Genomic DNA, 19,847 nt, shown 5'->3' with positions numbered 1-19,847 from the left:
GATATTAGCCCTTTGTCAGATGGGTAGATTGCAACAATTTTCTCCTATTCTGTAGGTTGCCTGTTCACTCTGATGGTAGTTTCCTTTGCTGTGCAGAAGCTCTTTAGCTTAATTAGATCCCATTTGTCAGTTTGCCATTGCTTTTGGTGTTCTAATCATGAAGTCCTTGCCCATGCCTGTGTTCTGAATGGTATTGCTTAAGTTTTCTTGTAGGGTTTTTATGGTTTTAGGTCTAATACTTAAGTCTTTAATCCATCTTGAATTAATTTTTATATAAGGTGTAAGGAAAGGATCCAGTTTCAGCTTTCTACATATGACTAGTCAGTTTTCCCAGCACCACTTATTAAACAGAGAATCCTTTCCCCATTGCTTGTTTTTGTCAGGTTTGTCAAAGATCAGATGGTTGTAGATGTGTGGTGTTATTTCTGAGGCCTCTGTTCTGTTTCATTGCTCTATCTCTCTGTTTTGGTACCACTACCATGCTGTTTTGGTTACTGTAGCTTTGCAGTATAGTTTGAAGTCAGGAAGAATGATGCCTCCAGCTTTGTTCTTTTTGCTTAGGATTGTCTTGGCAATGGAGGTTCTTTTTTGGTGCCATATGAACTTTAAAGTAGACTTTTCCAATTCTGTGAAAAAAGTCAATGGTAGTTTGATGGGGTTGGCATTGAATCTATAAATTACCTTGGGCAGTATGGCCATTTTCACGATATTGATTCTTTCTATCCATGAGCATGAATACTCTTCCATTTGTTTGTGTCCTCTTTTATTTCGTTGAGCAGTGGTTTGTAGTTCTCCTTGAAGAGGTCCTTCACATCCCTTGTAAGTTGGACTCCTAGGTATTTTATTCTCTTTGTAGCAATTGTGAATGGGAGTTCACTCAGGGTTTGACTCTCTGTTATTGGTGTATAGGAATGCTTGTCATTTTTTCACATTGATTTTGTATCCTGAGACTTTGCTGAAGTTGCTTATCAGTTTAAGGAGATTTTGGGATGAAACAATGGGGTTTTCTAAATATACAGTCATGTCATCTGCAAACACGATCAATTTGACTTCCTCCTTTCCTAATTGAATACCCTTTATTGCTTTCTTGCCTGATTGCCTTGGCCAGAACTTCCAACACTATGTTGAATAGGCGTGGTGAGAGAGGACATCCCTGACTTGTGCCAGTTTTCAAAGGGAATGCCTCCAGTTTTTGCCCATTCAGTATGATATTGACTGTGGGTTTGTCATAAATATTTTGAGATATGTTTCATCAATACCTAGTTTCTTGATAGTTTTTAGCAGGAAGTGCTGTTGAATTTTGTCACAGGCCATTTCTGCATCTATTGAGATAATTTTGTGGTTTTTGTCTTTGGTTCTGTTTATGTGATGGATTATGTTTATTGATTTGCATATGTTGAACCAGCCTTGCATCCCAGGTATGAAGCTTACTTGATCATGGTGGGTAAGCTTTTTAATGTGCTTCTGGATTCGATTTGCCAGTATTTTATTGAGGATTTTTGCACTGATGTTCATCAGGGATTCTGGTCTAAAATTCTCTTTTGCTGTTGGGTCTCTACCGGGCTTTGGTATCAGGATGATGCTGGCCTCATAAAATGAGTTAGAGAGGATTCCTTCTTTTTTCTGTTGATTGGAATAGTTTCAGAAGGAATGATACCAGCTCCTCTTTGTACCTCTGGTAGAATTCAGCTGTGGACTTTTTTTTTGGTTGGTAGGCTATTTATTATTGCCTCAATTTCAGAGCCTGTTATTGGTCTATTCAGACATTCAACTTCTTCCTGGTTTAGTCTTGGGAGGGTGTATAGGTCCAGGAATGTATCCATGTCTTCTAGATTTTCTAGTTTATTTGCATAGGGGTGTTTATAGTATTCTCTGATGCTAGTTTGTATTTCTGTGGGATTGGTGGTGATAGTCCCTTTATCATTTTTATTGAGTCATTTGATTCTTCTTTCTTTTCTCTTTTATTAGTGTTGTTAGTGCTCTATCAATTTTGTTGATCTTTTAAAAAAAACAGCTCCTGGATTCATTAATTTTTTGAAGAGATTTTCTGTCTTCATCTCATTCAGTTCTGCTCTGATCTTAGTTATTTCTTGCCTTCAGCTAGCTTTTGAATTTGTTTGCTCTTGCTCCTCCAGTTCTTTTAATTGTGATGATAGGGTGTCAATTTTAGATCTCTCCTGCTCTCTCTTGTAGGCATTTAGTGCTATGAATTTCCCTCTACACACTGCTTTAAATGTGTTCCAAAGATTCTGGTATGTTGTGTCTTTGTTCTCATTGATTTCAAAGAACGTCTTTATTTCTGCCTTCATTTCATTATGTACCCAGTAGTCATTCAGGAGCAAGTTGTTCGGTTTCCATATAGTTGTGCGGTTTTGAGTGAGTTTTGTAATCCTGAGTTCTAATATGATTGCACTGTGGTCTGAGTGACAGTTTGTTGTGATTTCTGTTCTTTTACATTTGCTGAGGAGTGCTTTACTCCCAACTATGTGGTCAGTTTTGCAGTAAGTGTGATGTGGTGCTGAGAACAATGTATATTCTGTTGATCTGGGGTGGAGAGTTCTGTAGATGTCTATTAGGTCCACTTGCTGCAGAGCTGAGTTCCAGTCTTGGATATCCTTCTTAACCTTCTGTCTCATTGATCTGTCTAATATTGACAATGGGGTGTTAAAGTCTCCTATTATTATTGTATGGGCGTCTGAGTCTATTTGTAGGTCTCTAAGGACTTGCTTTATGAATCTGGGTGCTCCTGTATTGGGTGCATATATAGTTAGGATCATTATCTCTTCTTGTTGAATTGATCCCTTTACTATTATGTAATGGCCTTCTTTGTCTCTTTTGATCTTTGTCAGTTTAAAGTCTGTTTTATCAGATACTAGGATTGCAACCTCTGCTTTTTTTTTTGCTTTCCATTTGCTTGGTAGATCTTCCTCCATCCATTCCTTTTGATCCTACGTGTGTCTCTGCATGTGAGATGGGTCTCCTGAATACAGCATAGTGATGGGTCTTGACTCTATTCAATCTGTCAGTCTGTGTCTTTTAATTGGGGCATTTATCCCATTTACAGTTAAGGTTAATATTGTTATGTTTGAATTTGAGCCTGTCATTGGGCGAGAGTGTCCCGGTTTTCCAGGTACAGTCTGTCATGGCTTCCCTTGGCTAGGAAAGGGAAATCCCCCGACCCCTTGAGCTCAGCTGAGGAGATGCCCCGCCCTGCTTCGGCTCACCCTCTGTGGGCTGCACCCACTGTCCAACCAGTCCCAGTGAGATGAACCGGGTACCTCAGGTGCAAATGCAGAAATAACCCGTCTTCTGCGTCGATCACACTGGGAGCGGCAGACCAGAGCTGTTCATGTCCGGCCATCTTGGAATAGACGTAGAATATCTACCTCTTTAAAAGCAACATACCTACTAAAGTTTCAGTAATAAGAAAATAAAACTATTGAATTTTCCATGCTTTAAAAATAAATAATTGGAGATGGTAAAATTTTCCTATTTTTTACACTACAATATAGACGTTTCTAACAGCAGAAATGCAAATGTGCTGAAATAAACCTGAAATTTTATCTATATTTTAAGATTGAAAATCATTCATCCATTCATTCATTCACACATGTTGTTGATCATTTATGATGTGCCAGGTACTGGGCTGGGCTGGTAACATCTAAAACAAATTAGAAGTGCTGCCTCAGGAAGGCTACAATCTGGTGAAGCAGACACAGTCATTAACAGATATTTACAAATAATGCTTTCTATTAGGGGACCAGTGTCTGACAGCTATGCAAAACAGATAATAATCAATTCTACCTATTAGGACAGGGAGTGGTGGATTCACAAAAGAGGTGAGACCTTCTGATTCCTTGAGGAGTCAGAAATTTACCCTTAGAAGAAACTGGGAAAAGGGCATCCCTTAAGACAAGTATATACTTAGGACGTTGAACTAGAAGGCACTTGTTCAGAGAAGTGCAGAGAGGTAGTTCAGCAGGAACAAGGAAGGCAAAGTGGTACATTTGTCCACAAAGAGAGAGATTTATTATGAGAAATTGGCTCACATAATTATGACAACTGAGAAATCCCAGAATATGCTGCCTGTAATTTGGAGACCTCAGAAAGTCTGTGGTATTATTCAGTGCAAGTCCCAAAGCTTGAGAACTAGGGAGAACCAATTGTGCAATTGGCCATTTGTGTAAATTGCATCCTGTGGGCAGGAGAAAATGATATGAGATGTCCTAGCTCAAGCAATGAGGCAGGGAAAAAAGGGGACAAATTCCTCCTTCCTCCATTTCTTGTTCTATTCAGGCCCTCAAAGGACTGGATGATGCCTACCCATACTGGGCGGGCAATTCACTTTACCGAGTCCACTGATTAAGAGGCTAATCTTATCTAGAAACAGTTTTATAGGTACATCCAGAAATAAGATTCAATCTCGGCACCCCTTGGCCCAGTCAAGTCAATAGATTAAATTAGCCATCACACTTTTGTAGCAGAGACTCTCAGTGCTCTGCCAGATCTTTTAAATGTTTCAGTGGGTTCTGTTTTACATCCAACTGCCAGTATCTTCATCTCTGTATCTCAAGTCCAAATTGTGCAAAGTCTCAGTTCTTAAGCAGAACAGACAAGAAATGCCAGATAATTAATATCCCTAGAAGTAGCCCTCAACTAAAATCTCATGAGAGTTGGTGTACTCAGCATTCTCTCCCCTTGGGTTGCGTAATTCTGCAACAAATGGTTTGATTCACATCCTTTGCTACCTACCTTCCCATTAATGAATCACTTCTCTATACTTTCAGTTATCTATTGACATATAATGAACCACCCTCAAATCAAACCACTTAGTGAGTTAAAATGACAGCAATATTTATTATGTCACAAATTTGTGATATGTGCAGATTTAGAAAGTACAGCTTGTCTCTGTTCTACTTGATGTCAGGTGGAGCATGTTGGTACCTAAACTCTCATGTTGGTACCTAATCCAGGGAGACTTGAATATGTGGAGGCTAAAAGAGCTCTGTCTCTACTGGTCTCTGCAAATGGGCTCTCCAGCAAGGTTACTTTAAGGTACCCGGACTTCTTATATGTTAGTTTAGGGCTCTGAAGGTCTGTGTCTCAAAAGATAGTACCAGCAAAAATCATGATGTGGTATCATTTTTGCTGCATTCTATTCATGAGATTGAGTCATTAATCCTTAGCCAAGGAGAAGGGAACAGAGTTTGGAAGCAATGTCGAAGAACTCGGACATGTTTTAAAACTACCACATCTTTATTTCTTGCACTTGCTCTCACTTTTTTTTTTTTTTTTTTTTTTTTTTTTTCTTTTCAGGGCTAGCTTTTGCAGGAAGGCAAACTAAAAAAAACTCCCAAGCTGATTTCTCCTGACTAAAATCCTTTGCCTGAATTTTACGGTTACATTCCAAAGCACCTACCGTACAACTTCACCTGCATATTCAACAAAAGACACCTTAAATTAAACATGCCCAGAGCTGAACTCATTATTCCAAGCCCCACACTATACACAAACAAAATAACAGGCAGCTCTTTTTCTCATGCTCCCCACATCAATGAATGGCAGGATCACTAACTCAATTCAAGCAGAAAACCTGAGCTTTATCCTGGAATCTTCTTTCTGTCTTCAACTTTGCTGTCACTCTCCGAATTCTATTATTTCTGAGTGCTAACTAGTTCTGAACCAGGCCACTGTCCTTTGTCACTTGGAATACTGAGATTGTTTTCTAACTGGCCTTAGGGCTTCAGGAAGCCAAACTCTTATTTTTTTCTCACAGCAGCCCAAATAAGCTTCTTAAATTATAAAAAAATCTTGCCTTTCATTGTGTAAATCCTTCAATGAATCCCCATTGGTTTTTAAATGAAGTCCAAACTTTTTAGCACAATTTTAGTAATTATTATATAGTTTTTAATATTTTTAATATTTCCATGGACTATTTCTCAGCAGGGATTATTCTCTATCTTATTCATCTTTGCTTTCCTGAAGATATACATACAAACACATATATATGTATGTGTACAAATATATAAGTATATATATTCATATATGTGCATTTATTAAACAAATACATAAGTACAAACATTTATTATAAATACAAATATATAAGTACATATATATGTACAGATATACATATGTACTTTTATATTTGTTCATCATTACTTTTATTGTTAATAGTGTCTGCTATACACCATTTATTCAAATTTTGAATTAAAATTTATCTCATGTATCAATATGTGTACTTATATATTTGTTTAATAAGTAAATGAAACAATAATATCCAAAACCCTATTAGTTTGTATTCAAAAAGAGCAACATACATACGTTTGTGTTTATGAAATTACCCATAATTTCAGGGCAGGTGAATGGGAGGATTCATGGATTAGAAGACTGTAAGAACACTTGAAGGTGAAAAGAGAAGATCGAAGGAGTTATAAAGAGTGACAACAGAGCAGTCAAAGCCCAAGCTAACTAGTCATTCTATGAAGCTAAGTTAATTTGGAGTTGCTGCTCAAACACTTAAAGCTCTACATTTTCTTATCTACAGATCTAGAATGTAACAATTTTCATAACATTTCAGTTTTATGGAGTCATAAAAATCAAGGAAGATTAAATAGGTAATAGGTACTTTGAAAAAATATAAAATGTTACACAGTTGCATGATAGTATGATTATCTTATGATTAACATAATGAAATTCAATAATAACAACAAGATCCACAATATCAAAATCATAGTAAAATGAATCAGGCTTACTCTACGTACGGATGCTGAATTTTTGTACTCAACAGAGGACATAGACTGTTAGGAAGGCTCATAATCAGAGCTCATAATGAATACTCTCAGATTTTTACAGCTGTAAAGCAAGTCAGCAACACACTTCGTGGCTTCAAACAATATTGGTTTATTACATCTCATGATTTTGTGGGTTAACTGGGCATCTCTTTGTTCACCCTCCTGCTTCATGTGTTATAACTGGAATCATTCATGTTGCAGCATTATTCTGGGAGCTAAACTGGAGCTAGAACATCCAAAATGGCTAAGCTCTTATATCCCAGAATCTTTCTCTACATGCTTTTTATCTAACTCAACTTCTTGGAGCTTGAAGGCTGGATTTTAAGAGGAAGCATTCTAGAAGGACCTGCCCCACATGCAAGTGTATAAAAAGCTTCTCCTTGCATCATGTTTGCTAATATCCTATTGGTCAAAGCAAGTTATGCAGATAATGTGTTGGGGACCACACAAGTGCCTGAGGGATAAAAGGTTCATTGATTGCTACAGGTTAGCAGTCTACCACAGTCTAACAGAGCTACCCATCTAAAGAGGACACTGTAGAGGTTGAGTTTGAGCTCTGAAGCCAAACTACTTGTGTTAAAATCCTGTGTAATTATTGGTAAGATTTTTACATTTTCCAAGTCTGTTTTCCTATCTTTCAAGCAAGGAGGCTTAAAGAGATGATCCATGCAAATTAATGGAACAGAGTCTGAAATGGTTTTAGGCCATGTTCATTATTACTTTTTATTATTAATAGTGTCTGCTATACTCCATTTGTTCAAATTTTGAGTTAAAATTTATCTCATGTATCAATTACAGAAAATGACAATGCATGCCTTTCTACTACAAATGATAACTTTCTATATTTTTGAGGGGACTGTGGGGTGAGAGGCCTGTAATTACATAAATTTGGTGTATGACTTGGTCAGAAGTGATGAAGCAGTGCCTCATTTATATTTGTCCTTAATTGCAGGTTCCGGTGTGTGGTCTACCCTTTTAAACCAAAGCTCACTATCAAGACAGCGTTTGTCATTATCATGATCATCTGGGTCCTAGCCATCACCATTATGTCTCCATCTGCAGTAATGTTACATGTGCAAGAAGAAAAATATTACCGAGTGAGACTCAACTCCCAGAATGAAACCAGTCCAGTCTACTGGTGCCGGGAAGACTGGCCAAATCAGGAAATGAGGAAGATCTACACCACTGTGCTGTTTGCCAACATCTACCTGGCTCCACTCTCCCTCATCGTCATCATGTATGGAAGGATTGGAGTGTCACTCTTTAGGGCTGCAGTTCCTCACACAGGCAGGCAGAACCAGGAGCAGTGGCACATGGTGTCCAAGAAGAAGCAGAAGGTCATTAAGATGCTCCTGATTGTGGCCCTGCTTTTTATTCTTTCCTGGCTGCCCCTGTGGACTCTAATGATGCTCTCAGACTATGCTGACCTTTCTCCAAATGAACTGCAGATCATCAACATCTACATCTACCCTTTTGCACACTGGCTGGCATTTGGCAACAGCAGTGTCAACCCCATCATTTATGGTTTCTTCAACGAGAATTTCCGCCGTGGTTTCCAAGAAACTTTCCAGCTCCGGCTCTGCCAAAAAAGAGCAAAGCCTACAGAAGCCTATGCCCTAAAAGCTAAAAGCCGCGTGCTTATAAGCACATCTAATCAGCTTGTCCAGGAATCTACATTTCACAACCCACATGGGGAAAACTTGCTTTATAGGAAAAGTGCTGAAAAACCCCAACAGGAATTAGTGATGGATGAATTAAAAGAAGCTACTAACAGCAGTGAGATTTAAAAAGAGTTAGTGTGACAGTCCTAACTCTACTATGCATTATAAATTTAAATACCATTGTTTTTTGTGGCTTTGCACTACAATTTTTTCAAAGAATGTTCTAAATAAAACATTTACTGAAAGCCCTCTCTGGCAAAAAAATAAAAATAACAAAAATGGTCATAAGATCATAAACAATCTTATGTTGTATAAAAATACAGAGTGACTTATACATGTTTGCATGAATAAATATATTTCTAGAGAACAGTTTACAAAGCCTCCTCTTTCCCAACTTAACCCTTGGTGTATGCGTCAAATCAAGCCCGCGCATGCGCACACGTGCCTGTGTGTATTTTCTCGAAATGATGATGATGAACAGTGAGTGCTTTGCATGAAACTATATTTTATCAATTTCTCCTTTGGTTTTGGGTTTAATATTTTGGACTACAAGACTATTACTCTGCTTATGTTTATAAACTGTATTTAGTTTTCTAAGAAATACATTCGATAACATGAAATTCTCTGCTGTTTTTTTTTTTTCTCATTTCCATTACTTAATTTGGGTTAATTTACAAAGGCAAGCTATTGTAGGTCCATGAGTAATTATGTCACAGCGGCCCTCACTCCCTGTGTGTCAGAACTGTAGTAGCAAATAAAGGGACATATATTTCTTTATATTTAAAAGTTGATTTTTTAAAAAGAGTACAAAGGAGTTTTTGTTGGCTTTTTCATATTTTCATAAGTGAAGTTTGTGCCCTAGTTGAACACACATTTGTTACAGAGCTGATTGAGGACCCCAACTTGACCCATTTCTCTAACAGAATCTCTGATGTAAAGAAGCAAACCCTTTAATAATGCAGCAGTTAGCAGAAAAACAGCACCTTTCTTTGAAGTGTTTAATCATAGATATTTAACAATTATCATAAAACTCTCACATAGAGAGCAAGAACAATTATTTCAAATCTTCTACTGAGCACATTTAAATCCAGCACCCTGGGTTTATTAAATTAGTATTATTGTTTAAAAAAGAATTGACAACCCCTGAATTCAGCTATGTTAAAATCATCTAATGATAATGGTTGTCACTGTTAGCTTTTATTCTAGGGTGAGGTAAATCTCTAGAAAATTGGAAATTATAACAAAATAAACAGTTTGGCAAATAAAAATAAACTTCTAGAAGTGAAGCTATTATACTTTTTTTCAGTCATTTTTGTGGTTCAAACTAAAAGCATTTGCTATGGTTTGGATGTGGTTCGTCTCCACCAAAACTCAGGGTAAAATTTTATTCCCAATGTGGCAATGTGGAGAGCTGGAATCTAGAGAGTGGTGGCACTACCCCATTAATAGATTAATGTCATTTCACAGGAGTGAGTTCTCGCTCTTGTGAAACTGGATTCATTATGGCAAAAGTGGGTTGTTGTAAAGCAAGGTTCTTCTCATGTTTTGTGTCTGTTTGGACATGCCTGCTCACTTTTCTGCTTCTCTGCCATGTTGTAACGCAGAACATGGCCCTCACCAGAAGCCAAGCAGATGCCAATGCCACGGTCTTAAACTTTCCAGTCACCACAGTTGTGAGCCAAATAAACCCTCTTTTCTTTGTAAATTACAAAGCCTCAGAATTCTGTTATAGAAACACTAAATGGAATAAAACTTTTCCACATTCTACTCTTTTGAGAAATAATTGTACAGTTTTTTGTTTGTTTGTTTTTGGTTTTGCTTTTTTTTTTTTTTTTTTTTTTGAAGTCTCTCTCTGTTGCCCAGGCTGGAGTGCAGTGCTGTGATCTTGGCTCAGTGCAATCTCTGCCTCCCAGGTTTAAGGAATTCTCCTGTCTCATCCTCCCCAGTAGCTGGGATTACAGGTGCACACCACTGCGCCTGGAAAATTTTTGCATTTTTTTTTCTTTTTTTTTTTTGAGATGGAGTCTCACTCTGTCACCCAGGCTGGAGTGCAGAGGCATGAATTCAGCTCACTGAAAGTTCTGCCTCCCAGATTCACACCATTCTCCTGCCTCAGCCCCACGAGTAGCTGGGACTGCAGGCGCCCGCCACAGCGCCCGCCACCACGCCCGGCTAATTTTTTGTATTGACAGGGTTTCACCGTGTTAGCCAGGATGGTCTCGATCTCCTGACCTCGTGATCTGCCTGCCTCGGCCTCTGAAAGTGCTGGGATTACAGGTGTGAGCCACCACACCTAACCAATTGTTGAGTTTCTATTTGAATTGAGCTATGTGTTATTTGAATATACAAGTGTTATTTCCTGCAATTATGAGGGGCAACTCTTAAAAGTTGTAGGTATAGAATTTGACCATATATTCTTTTTTCTTGATTCACTGAAATACTACTTACAGTTAGTGTACTCAGACATAGAAGATTATTTTCATATAGACTATCACTTTCTTATGGGCCTCCTCACACGGATACGCATTCTATCAGCACTTGAAACTCATTTTCACTAAATTGCATGTCCTCCCATTCATCTGCCTGCTTTTATCACTTTCTATTCCCTGTTTCATCTTTCTAATGGTGACAAAACTCTCCTTACTGCATCTTATCCCTACGTTCAGTCTTGCATCTTTTAATTATTTCTATAATTGGCAAAGGCATCTTCCTGAATTAGAGAACTAATTTACTTTCTTTCATTAATAAATAATTTGACAAATATAAGTATGTCTCTGGGAGTCTATTATATTTTTCATAATAGCTCTCTCTTTTTTTATAATAGGCTCTCTGCCTCTTAAAAGATGTGCATTTTAAAAGCCCACCATGGCCTGGCCCTCATCTCCTGGTTATATCTCTCTGACACAAATTGTTTCCAAAACTCAAGTCAGAAATGGTCAGCCTAGATTGTTATGTTTTTTCTCATTTATTACTTATTCACTGCTTTACTCCCTTATTTGTCTATCTTTTGTCCAAGATCTGTTAAAAAGTCACCTCTCTCAGAAAGTCTGCATTCTTACGGCAGAAATTGTTACTCTTTTCTAGGTACTATGTGCCTCTTACATATGACAACCTAACTTGTAATTTCTTTGTCTTGTGCTTGCAACTAGAATATAAATTTCTTAAGGGCATGATAAATTAGGCCTTACTCATCTTTAGATCCCCTACAGTGTGGATCACAGTAATAGGCAGTAGATACATACATGCTAGATAATCACCACAGGCAAAAACCATCTGTCATCTTGCTTAAGAGGAATGTCTAATTCTGAACAAGTAGAATTTTGCATACAGATTCTAGTACACCTATTACAGAAAAAGGAGAGCTTTTCTATAAATTGAAACAATAAAATAACAGATAAAGAAAGATAAAATGTCTTGAACATGCGTAGATACTAAGATTTAGATTATACAGTCATACATGATTTGCTACCTAATAGTTTAGTGCTTTGTACAAACAAATTTCCTATGCCTGCAGATTTTCTTATCTGTAATATGGGAACAGCAATAGCTCCTTCCTCCTGGTCTGCTGTGAGTATTAAATGATGGGGGGAAGTTTGCATAATAAAAAGCAGAGAAACTGTAACTTAGCAAAGGCTAAATGATTGTTGCTGTCTCGACGATAGTGAAAAGTATTAATAGGAGCAGTAGTTATAATAGTCTCAAGCCCATGCTAGGTTATATTTTACATGTTTGATAACCCTCACTAGAGCACTCCAAGGTATGTATTATTCCCGTTTTACAGATGAGAGTACCTAGTCTAAGAGAAGCTGGTTTTACCCAAAGTCATGAAGCTTGAAAGTGGTACAAACAAGTTTGTAACTCAGAAACATATAATTCCAAAATGTTACTTTTCCTTCTATATCATATCATCTGTGTGTTATGATGAACTTAGTTTGGACTACCTCTTAACCATTTCTTCAATCACCATTTTTCTGATTGTAAAACAACATCTGGGCTACTTGTAGAATTTGTGAGAAACAGAATAGTACAAAGAAGAGATTAAAATTACACATAATCCCTCTAGCAAGAAGAAAAAAAACACTGAAGACACATACTTCAACTAACACTTAGTTCAGCACCCTTTATATAAAATTTGCCAATAGTGATTATTTCCTAAAGTAGATTCCTTGCAGGAAAATTACTAGGAAGATCATTTTTGTAATACTTTTGATACGTACCCTAAATTATTTTTAAACTATTAATATAAAATTCCAATTTTGTGGTTGATCATCTCATAGTATCCTTAACACGTAAGTTTCCCTTCAACTTTGCTACTTTAATATGTGAAAATCATTTAAATTTGTTGTTTTGATTACTAGCGTAGTTGAACGTTGCTCTGTTTCTTACTAATTTATATTTCTTCCTCTTCCTATTTGGCCATTTTCCCTGTGTATTTTTTATTTCCTTTTGTATTTTTATTCATTGCTATGCATTTCTGTATTTAAGGCATAGCATCTTCAATAACAGGCAGAACAATCTTTTTAAAAAACAAGTTAGATGTCACTTTCTCATTTCAAAGCCATCAATAGTTTCCTTTCAAATTAGGAAAGAAACAAACTTCTAGGCTTACATACATTTACTTTTTCTGCCCTTGCCTACCTCTTAACCTCATCTTGAACCCAACACTTATCATTCACACAGACTGTCTGTCTCTTCCTCTGACATCGGCCAAGCCCTTTGCTGCCTCTATGTTCTGCACCTGTGTTCTTCCTGCCAGGAACGTCCTCCCCATTTACCTTCACACATCGGCTCCCCCTTAGCCTTCAGTGTTCAACTGAAACCCCACCTGAGCCTTGCCTATTTCCTCGATAGCCCTTCTAACTATCTGCAATAATCTTCAAAATTTATTGAATTACTTGTTTAATATCTATCCCCTTCCAAGAAGCAAAATCCATAAAGGCAAGGATTTTTGTCTTGTTTATCATTGTATCATTCAGTGTCTAAGAGAGTGAGTGGCTCATAATGGACACATGATAAATATTTGAGCAAATTAACTGGTTGCAAATATTTATCAGTTTTTAATTTTCATTAAGTTTATTCATGAATATGAGTTATTTTATTTTTAAATATTGAAATAATTCAGAACATAATAGAAACATTTAATATACAAAAGCAGATGAAATAAAATAAAATAAAATAATTCTTTATTCTGCTGTCACTTACTGACAATCATTCTTACTGTCATTTGGGGGCAATGGTACATGCTTTCTTTCACTATGATTCTGGGGCATATGCTTTATTATCTTTTTATGTACTTAGTGTATCAAGGACATGTTTTATGTTGTTTAATAGTCATCAGAATATTTTGTTTTCATTCCACTTCCATTATTTATTAAGTTTCTTCCCTGTACCTGGAAATGTAAATTATTTCTTACATTTTATAAAATGATATAGCTATTTGCACCTTGTAAAATACTGGGCATAGTTATAATCATCTTAGAATAGACTTCCAAGAAATTCAATTCCTTGGCCAAAAATGCAAGTACATTTCTTAGTGTTTTAATGCAGACTGTGAAATATCTCTTTAAAAGATTTTTAACATTCACTTAGTGCTTTAAAACTTTGTTCACTCACTTACTCTCAAATACTACACATTCCATAAAACCAGTTGTTTTGCCAATTTGATAAGAAAGAACTTGTATCCCCATGGGTATTGCTACACAACTGAACATTAAAACATAATCTACATTTAACTTGATTCATTTGTATTCGTTTGTCTTCACTTGTATTCATTTGCATTTCCTCCTTAGTCAATTTCCTCTTCATGGTTTTTGCCCACATCTCCATTTATTTTTCTTAGCAACTTGTAAACACACTCCCTGATTCAAGATATTAATCTTTGACCAGCAGGTAGATAGCCACATTTTCCCTTATTCAACATGTGCCTGTGTACACATGTATGCATATAGATATGAGGGTAAAGACCTTAGCCTTGAAAGAGTTTTTTTTTTTTAAGTGGCTTAAAGAAGATAGATAATTATATCTCTCTCATAAAATTATACCTGATGGGAGTGGTCTAGTTTAGCACAGACTTTATTTAGATACCCAGATTCCTTCCTTCTGATTGCCAGAGAGTAGGAATCAGCAAACCACCCTCAAATCTGGCCTTCCACCATGTTTTGGCAAGTACAATCTTATTAAAACACAGCTCTGCCCATTTTATTTACAGATTGTCTATAGCTGCTTTCATGCTACAATAGAGGATCTGAGTAATTAACACAGAGACTATCTAGTTAACAAAACCTAAAATATTTATTATCTGAATAATTGTGGAAAATTCATTAATTCCTCCACAGAGTTTTGTTCTTGTCTCCATGGTCACAGCTGACCAACAGGCACATCCATGTATAAGAACATGAAGAGGGAAAGGAAGAGTTCTAGAGCAGGTAGTGGGTCTTTAAATTGTAGAAAACCTGGAAAGTATACAAGTCACTGCTGCTTATATACAGTTAGCTAAATGTACTCACCTAGTCATGCCAATATTCAAAGACAGCTGGTAAATATAGTCCTCAGGTAAGCAGCCATGTGCCCAGGCTAAATTCTACTACTATAGAAAAAAGAGAGAGTAGTTTGTTTACACATTTACATTATCAAAATACTATTTTTTATTTTTGAAATTTTTAATTTTGATTTTAGAAATTACTTTCAAGTCTTTACACAGGACATTTGCTTTCTGTGGTAGGTAAAATAATAGTTTCCTCCCTTTCAAGATATCTATGTCGAAATCCCTGGCATTTGTAAGTATGTTACTGTATTTGACAAAAGAAACTTTGCAGATGTGATTAAGCTAAGAATCTAGAAATGAAAAAATAATCCTGGATTATCCAGGTAGACCCAGTGTAATCACAAGGGTATATCTAAGCACAAGAAAGATACAGAAGGGAGAGGCAAAAGAAACTCTGGCTATAACAGAGATCAGAGTGACACAATTTGAGAAAAATTGGAACCTGTCTTTGAATGTGAGGGAAAAGGACCTGAATCAAGGAATGTGAGTGGCCTCTAGGATGGAAAAGGCAAGGAAATGGGTTTTCCTCTAGAGCTTCCAGAAAGAAACACAACCCTGATGATGACTTGATTTTAGCCTAGTGAGCCCTGTGTTGGACTTATAACCTGTAGGACTGTAAGAGTATATATTTGTGTTGTTTTGACATACTAAGTTTGTGGTAATTTGTTGTGGCCATAATAGATGAATGAATGCAGACCCTGGTGCCTGGAAGTGAGAAGCCACAGTCACAAAAAAGTAGGTGTAAGTGGCTTGAAATATGGCAATGAAGAGGGGTTGGAAGAATTCTGAGGATCCTGAAGAATAAGCCTAGATCTCCCTGAGCAGGTTGTTGGTAAAAATATGGATATTAGCAATTCTGTTAGTGAAAACTGAGAAGAAAATAAGAGCCAGGAGAGAGAGAGAGATATTTATCACTTTAGAGAATACCTGCATTGTTATAAAAAGACTCTTAGTAGAAATATGGATGTTTAAGGCACTGCTTATACAGCCTCAGAAGGAAACGAGGGGCATGTTAGGGAAACTTGAGGAAAGGAGAGCCTTGTTACATAGGGCCAGAGGTTTAATGGAATTAGGTCTTGTCATTATGTGGAAATCAGAACTTGGATATTTAGCTGAGAAAATTTTGGGGCAAAATATTGTAAGCATGGCTTGGTTGCTTCTTGTTGATTACAGTAAAATTCAAGACGGCATAAACTAAGGGAAGAATGGTCTTTAATAAAAGAAAACATGTTTTGATAGTTTGAGAACTTATCAGACTATTCAGATTGCAAAAAATGAAATTAAGAGAGTCACTGTCAGAAAAGTATGCTATATGAAAAAAACCCAGGGTATGTTTGGATAATCTTTTGCTAAATTTCAGAAAAACAGAAGATCAGAGTATTCGGAGGGTAAGCATGTGACTCATAGATGCCCTCAGCCATCTCAGCAGAAGCCAAAAATGGAAATGGGATTGTCTTTGAAAAATCTGTTGAGGATCCTCTTGTCTACCAGAATTTAACCTGTGGCCCACATAGGAGACCCACCCAGTTTTTGAGAATGTTATATCAGCAGAAACACTGCCAGATGAGACTAAAAATGACTGAGAGGGGCTGACGTGAAAGAAGACTCTCAAACTCCCAAAATTCTATAGGCAAAAAACAAGCTGATAAAGCTCTTCAACTGTAAAAGGTGATGCCTTTCATGAATAAGGAAGATGACAATAAGGACAGAGTTGAAAGCTCAAAAGAAAGAGCCATGAGCTCACATAAAACAGCTAAGAGCTTAGAGGGCGAAGCCAAGAGCTCAGAGGGAGTCAAAACCACAAGCTACAGAAGATTATTCCTCAGGCTTAGAACCTAATGGAATTTGCATGACTGGATTTTAAAAAATACTTGGGATTGGTGACTCCTATTTTTCCTTCCATTTTCTCCCCTTTTGAGCAGGAATGCCTGTAAACGTTATCCTATGCCGGCCCTACCATTGTATTTTAGAAGCAGGTAACTTGCTTGTTTGGTGTATAGGTCCACAGATGGAGAGGAATTGTGCCACTAAGTTTGTGATTTTTTTTTTATGGGAGAAATATAAAAAGGATATATTTCATCTTCTTTTTTAAAAAATCAATTATTTGATTTGTTTGAAGTGCATATTTTTGTAAGGAAAAATATTTTCTAGATTTTTCAATAAGTTTTTTCATTCAATGATAACTCTCCCTGGCTTGTGTTATCACTAGTTAAGGAATTCTAGTTTGAATCTGCCTTCGCCTTCTCTCTCAGGTAACATTTACCAAACATCCCTACAGCAGCTCTACCTGGTGGTCGCTTGTACTGCTCCCATGCTTAGGTATTGTGCTGTAGTGCATTTCCTTTCTCTGGATAGTGAATGCTGGCTGTTAGTGGCGCATGGATTATGCCATATACACATGAAACATATGTTCAATTCAGCAAACCAGACATTAAAAATACATACCTTAAAAAATCCAAAAATTCAGCTTGAATGAATTCACATAGGAAGTTACAATATGAAGACTATAAGAAGCTGCATGAATTTCAGAATAAGAATGTTTTATATTTTGTAGTTGTTGATTATAATATAGAAAGAGGATAACCATAATCTTTCCAGTGGCTAACGCCTCACGTGGCCCACAGGTATGGTAGTGTGGCAGTTAAAACCAAAGATACCAATGAAGGATTCCTTGCTTGTTATCAGTTGCATGATTATGGTCAAGGTACTTAAACCTTCTGTGCATCAGTGTCCTCATTTGTAAAATGAGGTGATAATAGTACCTGTTTGCAAAATTGTTCTTAAATTAGTTATACAAAGCATTTGAAACTGCTTGGTCTTCATGTAATTATGTCTGCAATTGCACATACCACATATTCAGGTAGGAAAAAAACAAATTTAAAAATATTGAATAAAAAATTAAAAGCAAGAAAATTTCTTTACCTGATAAATTAGCGCTGAGTAGTGACTTTGTGTAAGCTTTCACCTGTCACAGTGTGATTGTTATAGAAGATGACACATATTGTAGCATATAAATACTAATTAAGGTTAAAATGGAAAAAATTAATAATGGTGAAAATCTCAATCCTGTAGGTATGAGAGTGGACTAATAATGGACTATGTATCATTGCTTAATATATATCAAGTGCTTTTTTTTCATTTATTGCTTTCTTCTTTTATATGGTGGTCTTTTGAGGGAAAATAATCTGCTTTTTAAATCTTTGTATCTTTAGGACTCAGCATATTGCCTTAAAGATGTAAGTAAACAATTTTGAGTAAATTGAATGTCAGAACAAGTGTTGTAACTTATGAACTTGTTACTCTAATATCTGCATTGCCTCTTGGATAAAACATTATGATCTGTGATTGTGGATTGGATTAAAATAAATAAAACATTTGTCCAATCAGAATTCTTGATTTTCTATTAAATATTTCTTGTAAGCAAATATATTTTTCTTACTGAAGAATTCACAATGATACTTTTCTTATTACCAAAGCATAATGATAGTAAATTTCAGATAAAGAACTTAGCCAGGAACTATATTACCAGCATTTTTTTCTATTGCTTTCTTAATATTGATTTCAATTTTCTAAAAGCATATCTCTAAAAATTTGGAATCTCTATTTGAAAAACTATTTTTAAGTGTCACAACAGAATAGCACTTATTTTAAAATTATACTCATTAGACATTTATTCCATATAAAAACTTTCAGACAATGCCAAATAGTTTTATTATTTAAGTTTGCTGGATTAAGGAAATCAAGCCAAAAATCCTTAGTGGTACCACTCTTAACAAGAGCTGTGAACGGTTGATGTTCCTTAAATCTTCACAACATCACCAAGTATTAGCCATTAGTATGCCCATTTTGATGAAGAACTGACCTTATACATGTTAAGAAGATTGTCCAAAGTCACAAAACAAGTGAGCAGCAGAGCCAAACTATAACCATGTCAACATTTAATGAGTTTTTATAATGAGCCAGGCACTGCTATGGTCTTTACAGGCATTGCATCACAATTCTTACATGCTGTGACATGGGTATTATCACTAAGCACCTTTTCAGGTAGACACAGAAGATGAAGCATAGAAATATTAAAATAGGGCAGTAATTTAAAATGTTTGTTAAGTGTTGAGATGGTCTTCTTTGCATACTGGCTCAGTTTCTAACCTGTAAAATAGATATAATAGAATCATTTTGAAATTTAATGAAATACTATATGTAAACAGATTAGAACTGTACCCTATTTACCAATAAGAAACATGGTATGAAACATGGTTCATACCTGTCTAGTATCTATTGCTGATTTTTAAGAGGCTCAGTACTATGTAGATAAAAGTCAATGCTATTTAGATTAGGGATCCCCCACCCCTGGGCCATGGAGGTCCGTGGTCTGTCAGGAACTGGGTTGCACAGCAGGAGGTGAGTGACGGGCTAGTAAGTGAAGCTTCATCTGTATTTACAGCCACTCCCCATTGCTCACATCACCACCTGAGCCCCACCTCCTCTCAAATCACCTGCAATATTAGATTCTCATAGAAGCATGAACCCTATTGTGAATGGAGCATGTAAGTGATCTAGGTTACATACTCCTTATGAGAATCTAATGCCTGATGATCTGCCACTGTCTTCCATCATCCCCAGATGGAACTGTCTACTTTCAGGAAAACAAGCTCAAGGCTCCCACTGATTATATAATTATTTCATTATATATTACAATGTAAAAATAATAGAAATATAGTGCACAATAAATGTAATGCACTTGAATCATCCTGAAACCATCCCCAACCCCTGGTCAATGGAAAAATTATCTTCCGTGAAACTGGTCCCTGGTGCCAAAAAGGCTGGGTACTGCTGATTTAGATGACTGTT

General features: G+C 36.4%; 1 protein-coding gene across 1 annotated transcript in view; it reads left to right on the top strand.

Moving 5' to 3' along the window:
- The window catches only part of NPFFR2 (neuropeptide FF receptor 2), a 98,546-nt gene extending 89,725 nt beyond the window's left edge, over positions 1–8,821 (top strand). Inside the window, 1 exon segment of the mRNA XM_010384127.2 lies at positions 7,744–8,821. Coding sequence (XP_010382429.2) covers positions 7,744–8,578 — 835 coding nt within the window. The 3' untranslated portion in view covers positions 8,579–8,821.
- The last annotated feature ends 11,026 nt before the right edge of the window (positions 8,822–19,847 follow it).

The sequence above is a fragment of the Rhinopithecus roxellana genome, chromosome 2 (genome assembly GCF_007565055.1).
Source record: "Rhinopithecus roxellana isolate Shanxi Qingling chromosome 2, ASM756505v1, whole genome shotgun sequence".
NCBI lineage: Eukaryota > Metazoa > Chordata > Mammalia > Primates > Cercopithecidae > Rhinopithecus > Rhinopithecus roxellana.
Note: the sequence above shows the minus strand (reverse complement) of the source record. Positions and strands in the feature narration are given on the sequence as shown.